Raw genomic sequence first — 12,559 nt, 5'->3', positions numbered from 1 at the left:
TAAAATTATATTTTAATTAAATATAATTACTCAAAGGCTTTTGGATATTTACTTAAAACTGTAAGGTCACAAAAATGTAAATTGTGAATGAACTTAAAAAAGTTCTGCTGGCCTGGCTTATCAGGAAAGGGCAGGTCTGAGAGATAGGTAGTGCCCTCTGGCCTAGAAGGTAAACAGCCTTGGCTATTTTTACAACTATTTTTTTGGTGGGGAGAGAGTGAGTTGTGGGAGGGAAGGAGTTGAGAAATGAGGATCTTTTTTGAAGGGTTTGACCTTCCTACACTTCCAGGAAGTGGTCCAACCTACCACTGGTTCCGTGGGGTTCCAATCTGGGGACCATTGGAAAGAGTTCAGAAATTGATCTTGATTATAGTGCTGAGCTGGTGATGTGGGAGGCTAACAGTGTCTTAGACCTTTGCATCCTTGCAAATAAATGGGATCGGCTATGAAGAATTGCTATTTATTTATTTAAACATCTTTATTAGAGTATAATTGCTTTACAATGGTATGTCAGTTTCTGCTTTATAACAAAGTGAATCAGTTATACATATGTCCCCATATCTCTTCCCTCTTGCATCTCCCTCCCTCCCATCCTCCCTATCCCACCCCTCTAGGTGGTCACAAAACACCTAGCTGATCTCCCAGTGCTATGCGGTTGCTTCCCACTAGCTATCTATTTACATTTGGTAGTGTATATATGTCCATGCCACTCTCTCACTTTGTCCCAGCTTACCCCTTCCCCTCCCCGTATCCTCAAGTCCATTCTCTAGCAGGTCTGCATCTTTATTCCCGTCTTGCCCCTAGGTTCTTCTGACCATTTTCTCTCTCTTTTTTTTTTTTTTAAGATTCCATATATATGTGTTAGCATACGGTATTTGTTTTTCTCTTTCTGACTTACTTCACTCTGTATGACAGTCTCTGGGTCCATCCACCTCACTACAGATAACTCAGTTTTCTTCCTTTTTATGGCTAAGTAATATTCCATTGTATATATGTGCCACGTGTTCTTTATGCATTCATCTGTTGATGGACACTTAGGTTGCTTCCATGTCCTGGCTACTGTAAGTAGAGCTGCAGTGAACATTTTGGTACATGACTCTTTTTGAATTATGGTTTTCTCAGGGTTTATGCCCAGTAATGGGATTGCTGGGTCGTATGGCAGTTCTATTTTTAGTTTTTTAAGGAACCTCCATACTGTTCTCCATAGTGGCTGTATCAATTTACATTCTCACAAGCAGTGCAAGAGGGTTCCCTATTCTCCACAGCAAATTGCTATTTAGAATATAGTCCTTTATAACTGTTGATGGAATATAAGTATGACATTTTTAATACTCTTTAAGATTATTAGGAGTATCCTTGAAGCAGAAATTTCCAGATGTTTGGAAATTTGGAGAGTTTTTTTTTTCTTTTTTTTTTACTCAGTCGGTAGAAGAAATGAAGTTATAATTAATCTAGTCAGTGGATTCTGTGAGACGTGTTTTTTCAATAATAGTTTCAGGTTTTTATCAAAATAATGTGTGTGTATGGCTTTTAAAATCAATTACTACCAAAAAGATTTTAATGACCTGAAATATTTATTATTCCCCTCTTTATCTCATCCACCCCTTCCAAAATATTCCTTAGCATGTGTATTCCTAGAGATGAGCCCATATTCTAAAGTTTTGAATGCAGAAACATATCTCCTACTTTAGGATATTTCACAGTCTAGTAGAACTCACTGAGTATGAAGAGTTACTTCAGTAGATCCTGTTCTACCATGCATACCTTAGAGTTAGTTCATTGGGCGTTTAATAGTTTATCACCTTTGAACTGATCAGAGCCCTCATTTTTAGAGGGTTAAAAGTGTAAAACTGAAGTGGGTACTTAAATCATGGCTTACTCTGAAGATTTCGGCTTTCTAGAAATATCTTTAAGTCTTAAGTGTGCTCTTTATACACTTGTTTGATGTGAGGGTGATTATAGTTATGTTCCCTTTTAGAGAAACTTGTCAATAGTACTTATATAAGAGTAAAGGGAGGAAATAAAGTGTTCTCCATCTAGCATTTCCAGTGGAATAGTGATTCTAAAAGCTGTAAGGCATCTCAGAGGACAGAAGTGACCTTTCCAACATTTACCTGATGGTTTAGGCAGTGGAGAAGGAAGCACTAGGTAATTCAGCAGTAACTAATGATAGCTAAACAGTCCATCTAGATTGTTGCCAGAAGGCTATGCTTGCTTGGTATCTAGGCCGTTAAATGCCCATTGAACAGGTTTAAGAGAATGATATCTACTGAAGTTCTAACTCAGCAGTTTATTTTCATGGGGTGGAATATAGCATATAAACAGGAGATACATTCTTTGACCAACAACACATGAGTTTCAACAGTGTAAAGTTCTTAAAACTTTATGTATAATCTTTTTTTTTTGCGGTACATGGGCCTCTCACTGCTGTGGCCTCTCCTGTTGCGGAGCACAGGCTCCGGACGTGCAGGCTCAGCGGCCATGGCTCATGGGCCCAGCCGCTCCGCAGCATGTGGGATCTTCCCGGACCGGGGCACGAACCTGTGTCCTCTGCATCAGCAGGCGGACTCTCAACCACTGTGCTAAAGAAGCTTTTTGGTGGATGTGTGGAATGGTGTCCACTGGCCCTCTCCTAATAGCAGTGAGCAAAATTTCTCTCCACTGAGTGCAGAATGCAGAGCTTCCTTGTATAAATGTTACTGCACTGTATAGAATACTGTTTTCAGATGGTTCAGTTGATCTTTACCAAAGATTAAAAAATAAGGAATATTTAAAATCACTGTCTAATTATGCAGTGGTTAAGATTATTTAGTGGTGCAAATATGATGGTCCCTGTGTTTATAAAATATGTGCTCAAAAGCCCTTTGTTAATTCTGAGATGTTCAGCTTTGAGAAAATGCTCTTGATGAGAAGAAAGACACCTAGTTCCCACTTGTAGCAGGGGTTTATCCTACTTATCTAAAGTTAGAATCAGTAATAATCCTCATGGTTTTGATTAGCTGTACTTAAATCCCTAAGATCTGTAAAATGATCGATTCACCTATTATCATAAATTTAAACAATGAAGCCATTCTCGATTTCTTGTTTTTCTTTCTCTCCATGTGGGGAATACCTTCTAACTTTTCCTTCCCCTTTCTTTATCATCTTCAGAGATTTAATTTTAGGCACTACAGTTATCCTCAAATATTTAATCTCAGTAATTACAAAAATAATATTTGCTTTATTTATAGATATTTCTGTTTTCCAGTGAGGAATAGTAGCAAAAGTATTTTATTTACTTTGTGGCTGATACAGAGGAATGGTAATAGGGTTTCCTATAAAAATGGAGATTTTTTTTCCCCAAGTTTGTTCAGCTTCTTGCTAAAGCTAATTAGGCTAAAGTACAGACTTGGAATAAATGTCTGTGACATCACTGAGTTCTGCATGCATCTCTGGGCCACCCAGGTGCTAAGGTACTGTAATAGGTTCTCAGTGTATAAGGGAAGAAGAAATACCAAATAAATAATTAAAAACTCATTGTGATTTACATGGTAATGGAAGTGTGTTTAAGGTGAAGAAGTGGAGGAGAGTGTAGAGTTATTAATTCTTGTTAATTAGTAGGAGAAAGCAGGGATGGGAGACAAGGAAAGCTCCACAGAGAGGGTGACGTTTGAGTATTTTTGAAGAATAACTACTCAGATGGACAAGATGGAGAAGGACATTTCAGGCAAGTCACAGAATGGTGGAATAGTTGGTGTGTTTGGGGAGTTGGATATGACAAACAGAGTGAAATACAGTGGGGAGTGGCCCTGGAGAGGTGGGTCAGTGTAATTGTTTGTGGAAATTAGTTTTTTATTAAAGGGAATAGAAATGGCCCATTTAAAAAAAAAATAGAGCAGGTAAATATTGATCTTTAGAAACTTGTTATATTGCTGTAGCATTTGTTTTTGCTTTGAGATAATGTGACTTCACAATGTATATGCATACCTAAGTTATCAAATGCAACAGTAATTTTTCTTTTGAAACATGAGGATAATGGAAAGAATATTTGTGCAGTATTGTGTTGATTCAGTAGTTCCTTATTTGGGATATGAAGCAGAGGACTAGGACCCAGAGGAACTTTCAGTTTGCATATGGAGACATACAGAAATGTTTATTGCAGCATTGTTTCTGACAGTGAAAAATTAGAAGCAAACTAAATGCCCTCAGCAGGAGAATGGATAAATTTCAGTGTATTCATATAATGGAATGTTATTCAAGAGAATGAGCAGGGTGTATTAATCATAGGTACATCTCTAAACCAATGTTGAATCAAACAAAAAAAATTGCAGGGTGAAACATAAGTATGTTAGGTTTTAGATAAAATTTTAAGTCATGTAAAACAATACTATATAGAGTTTATAGATATATACGTATATGGCAAACATAAAAAATGCATGGGAGGACTTCCCTGGTGGCACAGTGGTTAAGAATCCACCTGCCAATTCAGGGGACACAGGTTTGAGCCCTGGTCTGGGAAGATTCCACATGCCATGGAGCATCTAAGCCCATGAGCCACAACTACTGAGCCCACATGCCACAACTACTGAAGCGCACGCACCTAGAGCCCGTGCTCTGCAACAAGAGAAGCCACCACAATGAGAAGCCCGTGTACCGCAACGAAGAGTGGCCCCCGCTCGCCACAACTAGAGAAGGCCCATGTGCAGCAACACAGACCCAGCGCAGCCAAAAATCAATCAACCAATCAATCAATAAAAATCAGAAATTAAAAATAAATGCATGGGATGATAAACACTATAGTAGAGTGTTTATTTCTGGGGAGAGAAGGAGGGGAATGGGATTTTTTTTAGGTAGTAGGTGGCTTTAGCTATATATGTAAGGATATATCATATGTATGTTCTTTAGAATAATGATCTGAACTAAATATGGCAAAATATTAAAGTTTGTGAAAATTAGGTAGTAGGTACACTACTGTTCTTGACATTTTTCTGAAAACATAAAGAAAAAAAAAAGGTCAGAAGATGACTGACAGGGACTTTCCTGGTTGTCCAGTGGTAAAGAATCGGCCTTCCAATGCAGGGGACATGGGTTTCGATCCCTGGTTGGGGAATTAAGATCCCACATGCCGTGAGGCAACTAAGCCCATGCGCCTCAAACTACAGAGCCCACATGCCCTGGAGCCTGTGCGCCACAATTAGAGAAAGAAAACCCGCACACCGCAATGAGTCCCGTGTGCCGCCACTAAGACCTGATGCAGCCAAAAATAAAAAAGTAAAAAAAAAATAAAGTAGAAAAAAAAAAGATGATGGACAGAGACATGAACAGCTAGCAGTAAAGAGAATGAAAATTTTCAGTTTAGGGCTGGGCATGGCAGGTGCAGAAGGCTCTGTGAGAGGAGGCGGTACTGAGTCAAGTATTGGTGACTACGGAGTGGAAAGGCGGGCTGAGGACTGTCTAATTCAGTCAGACATTTGAGCTAATGATTTCTTTTTCCTGACGTTTTTAGAGAACTATGAAACGCAATGGGAGCAGACATTGTCTGAATAGGAGAAGTAGGTTTGGTTCTCGAGAGAGAGACTGGCTGCGAGAAGATGTGAAGAGAGGCTGTGTTTACCTGTACGGAGCAGACACCGCCACGGCTACTGCAGCCAGCGTCTCCGCCGCTGCCTCCTCCTCCTCCGACTTACATCTTGTCCTTTGCACAGTAGACACGCCAGCGTCAGAAATTTGTGCTGGAGAGGGAAGGGAACGTCTTTATTTGCAGCTTCATGGAGACCTGGTCAGGTGAGGTCAGAGTTTTACCACTAATTCTGCTGCAGTATAAGTCACATGTGTTTCTGCTTGGAAGTGGGCTTTAGGACTTCATTCGTGCTGGAGCTGGTGATGGTTATGGGGTCACTAGGCTTGAAAAAAGATTTCTCCCTGGAATGCTGACATTAGGATTCTTGAATTTAAAAACTGTCAGTTTTGAAAGGAAAAGGAAGGAAAATTTGATAGTTACTTCATTTGGATTATATCATAGGTCGGATATCTAAATTTAAAATTTTTTTTAAAGATTTTTTTAAATTAAATTTATTTATTTTTGGCTGCATTGGATCTTCGTTGCTGTGCGTGGGCTTTTCTCTAGTTGCGGTGAGTGGGGGCTACTCTTCGTTGCGGTGCGCGGGCTTCTCATTGCGGTGGCTCCTCTTGCGGAACACGGGCTGTAGGCGCACGGGCTTCAGTAGTTGTGGCTCGCGGGCTCTAGAGCACAGGCTCAGTAGTTGTGGCTTGCAGGCTTAGTTGCTCTGTGGCATGTGGGATCCTCCCGGACCAGGGCACAAACCTGTGTCCCCTGCATTGGCAGGCAGATTCTTAACCACTGCGCCGCCAGGGAAGCCCAAAATAAATATTTTTAAAGTTTTTAAGCAATACATATAAACAGAATGAAATAGAAATGTATAAAAGGAAATAGAATGAGAAGTACCTATGGTCATGCATGAGTATGTGTCATTATTTGTATATAAATTTTAAAACTAACGGTGCTACATGCAACATGTCAACTTAATATCTCTTAGAAATCTTTCCATATTAATATTTATATAATTTTCATTTATTTAATGGCTAAATAGTATTTCATTTTATGAATCTACCACAATTTTAGCTAGTCTCCTGTTAATGGACATGTAAGTTGTTACCAGTTTTTTTACTACAAGTACTGCTGCAGTGAATATCCTTGTACCTGTGATATTTCTCCCATGTGGAAGTCATCCTAGAAGTGGAATTGCTGGCTCAAAGGGTATGTGCATGTTTAATTTTGAGAGATTTTGTCAAATTCCTCTTCATAGAACTTATACTTCGATGAATAATACAAAAGTATACCTATTTCCCCCTTACTTTCTCCAGAATATGTTAAATTTTACATATACAGACACATCCTCATGCACGAGCACATACTTGATTGTGAATAGAAATGATTGTCAACAGTTTTTAGAGAATCATAAATTCAGCATTCCAAGGACAAATCTTTTTTTCAAGGCTGATGACTTAGATTTTTGCAAATCTGATAGGAATTTTGTTATTTTGTTGTAATTTTCATTTATGTTAATGAGTTAGGTTGAGCATATGTTCATAGGTTTAAAAGCCATTTGTGTTTTCTTTAAAATCTTTTATATAAACGTGAAGAAAAGTAGTCTCATAGTAGTCTTATACTGTGCCTATGAACTCTTTGATTCAGCTTTTTATTTATTTTTTAAATTTAAATTTATTTTTATTTTTTTTTGTGGTACGCGGGCCTCTCACTGTTGTGGCCTCTCCCGTCGCGGAGCACAGGCTCTGGACGCGCAGGCTCAGCGGCCATGGCTCACCGGCCTAGCCGTTCCGCGGCATGTGGGATCTTCGCGGATCGGGGCATGAACCCGTGTTCCCTGCATCGGCAGGCGGACTCTCAACCACTGCGCCACCAGGGAAGCCCTGATTCAGCTTTTAAAAAAAAAACTATTAGTTCTTTGAGTTAGACCTCAAATAAGAGCTCCTTAAGTGCCTGACCATTGACTTTCTCTCCTCCCCTTTCCCTGTAATAAATAAATGTCTCAAAACAGAATTCAAAACTGTGGATTCAATACTGTTGAAAGTGAGAAAGGAGGCTCCCACTTACACCTAAAAATGTGGCAATGATAGTAACACCTTTAGCTGAGCTAAACATTGATATCATTTTAAAGTCTAAACTGGGATTTATTATGTGTTCCTTTAGGATTTGGATTAATTCCTGAAAAAGTAGACTTATCACTTGAATGTTTTCCTTGTTCACCAGTTAACTACATTTCCTAAATCCATTTGTAAAACGAAAGGATCAGATTGGGTGACCCTTAGGCTTTTCTAAATCTTAACACTGATTCCGGTCTAATTTTATCAGGTGGAAAGCCTTGACCTACATTATAGCTGGTAGTGATTGACGCAGTTCAAGTATTTAAACCTAAGACTTATTACTCATCTGTATACCAATGTGTGTATACACAAAAATACTAGAAAAGTGGAGAAAACCCCACTTGAATTGGCTTGCTACTACTAGTTGTGTAGTTAAGAATACAAATGTGACACAATTTACTTTAGTGAATCTAAACTGTACTTAAAATGGAGAGTTTGTCTCTTTTTAGTCCTGTAGCCTTGATAATTTCTAATGAAATAGCTCTTTGAAAACATAATTGATTATAAAATAATGAAAACACTGTTGAACTGTGGTTTGAAGATATGAATATATTTTCTTTTTTTAAGAATTTAAAAAAATTTGTACAATTTTTAAAGGTTACACTCCATTTGCAGTTATTATAAAATATTGGCTGTATCTCCTGTGCTGTACACTACATATTTGTAGCCTGTCTGACACCCAGTAGTTTGTGCCTCCCACTATCGCGCCCCCCCCACCCCCCGCCCCGGCTGTGTTGCTCCTCCACCCCCCACTGGTAGCCCCTAGTTTGTTCTCTATATTTGCAAGGCTGCTTCTTTTTTGTTACATTCACTAGTTTGTTGTGTTTTTAGATTCCACATAGAAGTGCGATCATACATTATTTGAGATCCGAATATATTCTCATTGCTGGAATAGGAGCTCAAGAAGCCTCAGCCAGCCAAAGAAATGATGATGATATATTTTAGCTAACATTAAGTGCTTTCTTTTGCTAGTTAACGGGCTTACTGCTTTATGCACATTTTCTCATTAAATCTTCACAGTAACTCTAAGAGAGGTAGGGTTATTCCTTTCCAATGAGGAAAATTTAGGCTCTTCGAGAGGTCCGGTAACCTGTTCAAGGCCAGGCAGGTACCGCCAAGCAGTTGGAATGTTGACGTCATTCATGATAGATGGCAGACTTTCTTCTGAGTAAAGGCCCTCCCGGAGGGGAACTGGCACGGTGTGCCTTGCTCAGTTTCACTATTTTTTTTTTTTTTTTTTTCGGTACGCGGGCCTCTCACTGTTGTGGCCTCTCCCGTTGTGGAGCACAGGCTCCGGACGCGCAGGCTTCGCGGCCATGGCTCATGGGCCTAGCCGCTCCGCCGCATGTGGGATCTTCCCAGACTGGGGCACGAACCCGCATCCCCTGCATCGGCAGGCGGACTCTCAACCACTACGCCACCAGGGAAGCCCTCAGTTTCACTATTTAATCATAATTGTTTAAAGATCTTTTTTAGACCTCTTGCTCAACGGTTAATTGCTTGAGTTCAGTCTTATGTTTATCGCATCAGAAGAATAGGTACTTTCTTTGTAATAGCCCTTCATAAGATAGTTGACAGTCTAACACAATATCTTTTTTTAATAACATTTTTTGCTGCTTAATGAAGTGTGATTTATATTCATTGTAGAAATGTTGGAAAAATGAAAAAGTATAAAGAGAAATAATTTTCATTGCTTATGCTTTTTGTAGATTATCTCACTTAATCCTCATAACAATCTTGTGAGGTAAATACTTTCCCCATTTTATAGATGAGGAAAATGAGTCTTAAAAGAGTTAATCATCTCACCTAGAATCACTTGGCTGGTAAGTGTAGAGCTGGAATTTGAACTCTGGCATTCTGATACCAGATTCCATATATTACCTCCCCCTTCCCCCGCCATGCTGACATTTTTTTTTCCAGATCTTTTTCAAAATGAGTGTGTGTGTGTAATTTTTTAAAATTACGTATTTGGACCCACACCATATATTCAATTTTATTTACTGCTTCAGTTAATTTCCTTGTGTCATTAAAAATTCCTTAGATACCAGTTTTAATAACAACATAATATTCTGTTTTATGCATATACTATAACTTGTTTAAAATTTGAGAAATTATGTGCAGTAATGGTGTAGAGCTTGGATTCTGGATTGAGAGTGTGTGTGTTCAAATTGGCTCTGTTACTATGCAAGTTGCCTAACACTTTGTCCTCAGTTTACTAATCTGTACAATGGAGGATGATAATATGTACATTATAGAGTTATCACGAGGATTAAATAGATTATACATGTTATGAAGATTAAGTGAATTAATACTTGTAACGCTTCTTAAACTCGAATGTCCAGCTGGGGAGCTTGTTAAAATGCAGATTCTGATTCAGTGGCTCTGGGTTGGGGCCTGTGGGTCTATATTTCTATTAAGCTCCTAAGTGATGTGCTACACTTTGAGGAGCAAGGAAGTAAACTTCTTAAAATGATGCCTGCACCTAGTAAGTGCTCAATAAGTGTTACCTGTTTGGGTTGTTTCAAGTCACTCAACCCTTAGAAGTAGTGTGATGACTAAACCTTTGCCCATGAGTCTTTACATTGTTGATTTCCGTGAACTAGGTCCTAGAAATGGGATTACTGGCACTAAAATTACCCCATGTTTTTCCTAAATCATCCATGATTTCCTTCTTTCCTTACTCTTTTTTAATCATGGACTTGTCACTTGAATTTAACAGAGGGATTACTAGTTTATAGAATTTTAGCACTTGAAGGAACCTAAGAGAGATGCCTACTAGCAGGGGTCTCCAACCCCTGGCACTGGGCCGCACAGCAGGAGGTAAGCAGTGAGTGAGTGAAGCTTCATCTGCTGCTCCCCATTGCTCACATTACTGCCTGAACCCCCTCCCGCTGCCCCCCACCCGCCTCCCTGCCACCGGTCCGTAGAAAAATTGTCTTCCACGAAACCGGCCCCTGGTGCCAAAAAGCCTGGAGACTGCTGCCTACTAGTAAAATGAACCCAACCTACCAGCCTCACCATCCACTGCCCTTTCCATCCGGAAATACGTGTGGGGGCAGGGCTTTGGGTTATCACAACTACAAGGGAGGGTTACCAGCATCTAGGGTCAGCATTCAGGACAGGGAGCCTTAATGTCCTCAATGTGTGGGACCATCTTGTACAGCAAAGAATTGAATTGTCCTGCCTAAAAGGCCAGTAACTTCCCCATGGGAATCACTGAAACCATTTTCTTTCGTTTTATGGATGTGAAACAGAGGCCTGGAGAGGTCGGGTCCAAAGCACATTCCTGCAGCTGCCTGGTGCTAGTGCTCTAGTTGGAACACAAGTATCCTGTCTCCCAGTCCAGTGCCCTTTACATGATACTATTTGGTCTGTCTGTTTTATTGGACTGTTAAAGTGACAGATGACTCAGTAGTGAAGCTTAGTGTAGTCATTGCCTTCTCTTTGAAAAGTTGTAAAAATATCACGTGTAACAAAATGAAGTGCCCTTTGGCTCATGGTCATATTTTTACTTTTATTTTCAGTCATCAAAATGACTAAGATTTCTGTGGTTGATACACTATCTTTTAAGATAAGCTAAGAATCGATAAAGTATATCTAACAGAAAATTATGCCCTCAGGATTTGGGATCCTGAGTTCTAATTCCTTTACTATCACTGACTTGCTGGGTGACCTCTTAACAAGTCACTATAGTTTTGTTTTACCATATTTTGGTATTGTAAAAGTGGAATGAAAAGTCATGTTTCAGGATACATACTGAGCTGATTAACCCTGAGGAAGGAAAAAGATTATTTTTGTTTTGTGTTTCATATTTCTGTAGTATTTTAAAGCTTTAAAAGAATGTGTTACACATTAAGTAATTTGTTTTTATTAAAACTTTGTTTTGTTTTTACATTTTAATACTTCTAAAATCAGTGTGTATCTTACAGTTGTTGGTAGGTCATAGTCTAACTGGCAGTGTTTTTTGTTTCTTAATGGTTGTTACAATGCCATCTGGTTTACTGCAGTACAGTTCTGACACTAACCACACAGAGTTTGCACAAACTTCCTTCACAAGTTAAAGGACATTACACCTGAAACTATCACAACGTTGTTAATCAGCTATACTCCAATATAAAATAAAAATTAAACAAACAAACAAACAATTTAAAGGGCCTGGTCTCCAAGACCGCCCTGACTTTACACTCTGGTTGCACTTTGGCCAACTGGATAAAAATTTAGGGGGCTCCCATGACCCCTTCAGGTTCAATAATTCACTAGAATGTCTCACAGAACACAAGAAAACAATATTTAAGATTACAATTTTCGTTTAAAGGATACAAATCAGGACCAGCCAAATGAAGACACACACATAGGGCGAGGTCTGGGAGCATCCGTGTTACCCTCCCAGCACATTAGTGTGTTCATCCATCGGGAGTCTTCAGTACAGAGTTTTTATTGAGGTATTATAGGGTAGGCTTGACTGATTTAATCATTGATCAGGTAGGTGCTTGAACTCAAATCTCCAGCTCTCCCCTCCCCCAAGGTCGGGCTCACTCCAAGCCACAGCCCTGTCTTCACGTGGTTGGTCCTTCTGGTGACCAGCCCCCATCCTGAGTCAGCTCATTTCTTAGCATAAACCTAGGGGTGATCCAAGGGGCTCATGAATAACTAAGACACTCATTACTCAGGAAACTCTGAGGATTTAGAATCTACCCCACAGGAACCAGGGACCACGAAGGCTAGAAAGACTCTCATACAACAATGGTGCATAAAAATAGTCTATCTTTCAAATGATGATGTATTAGACTAATGATGTACAGTAATTTTAAAACATAATTTTTTATGTTTCTTGATGTAAGTTAACATATGAAGTGCTTTGACCTCTCTTCAGCATACATTTTTTTTTTTTTTT

The 12,559-nt window shown here is 39.3% G+C and overlaps 1 protein-coding gene across 2 annotated transcripts in view; it reads left to right on the top strand.

Annotated features, from left to right (window-relative positions):
- PHLPP2 (PH domain and leucine rich repeat protein phosphatase 2) overlaps positions 1 to 12,559 on the top strand; it is a 69,676-nt gene that overhangs the window by 1,541 nt on the left and 55,576 nt on the right. Inside the window, exon 2 of one of the 2 annotated variants that reach the window (XM_007462974.1) lies at positions 5,486 to 5,763. In XM_007462974.1, the coding sequence (XP_007463036.1) occupies positions 5,486 to 5,763 (278 nt within the window). Of the gene's footprint in view, positions 1 to 5,485; positions 5,764 to 12,559 lie in introns of those variants that run through there. The other variant, XM_007462975.1, reaches the window with a different exon arrangement.

Source organism: Lipotes vexillifer, unplaced genomic scaffold (genome assembly GCF_000442215.2).
Source record: "Lipotes vexillifer unplaced genomic scaffold, Lipotes_vexillifer_v1.1 scaffold70, whole genome shotgun sequence".
Lineage (NCBI taxonomy): Eukaryota > Metazoa > Chordata > Mammalia > Artiodactyla > Lipotidae > Lipotes > Lipotes vexillifer.
The sequence above is the reverse complement of the archived record's forward strand: the minus strand, read 5'-3'. Positions and strand labels throughout refer to the sequence as shown.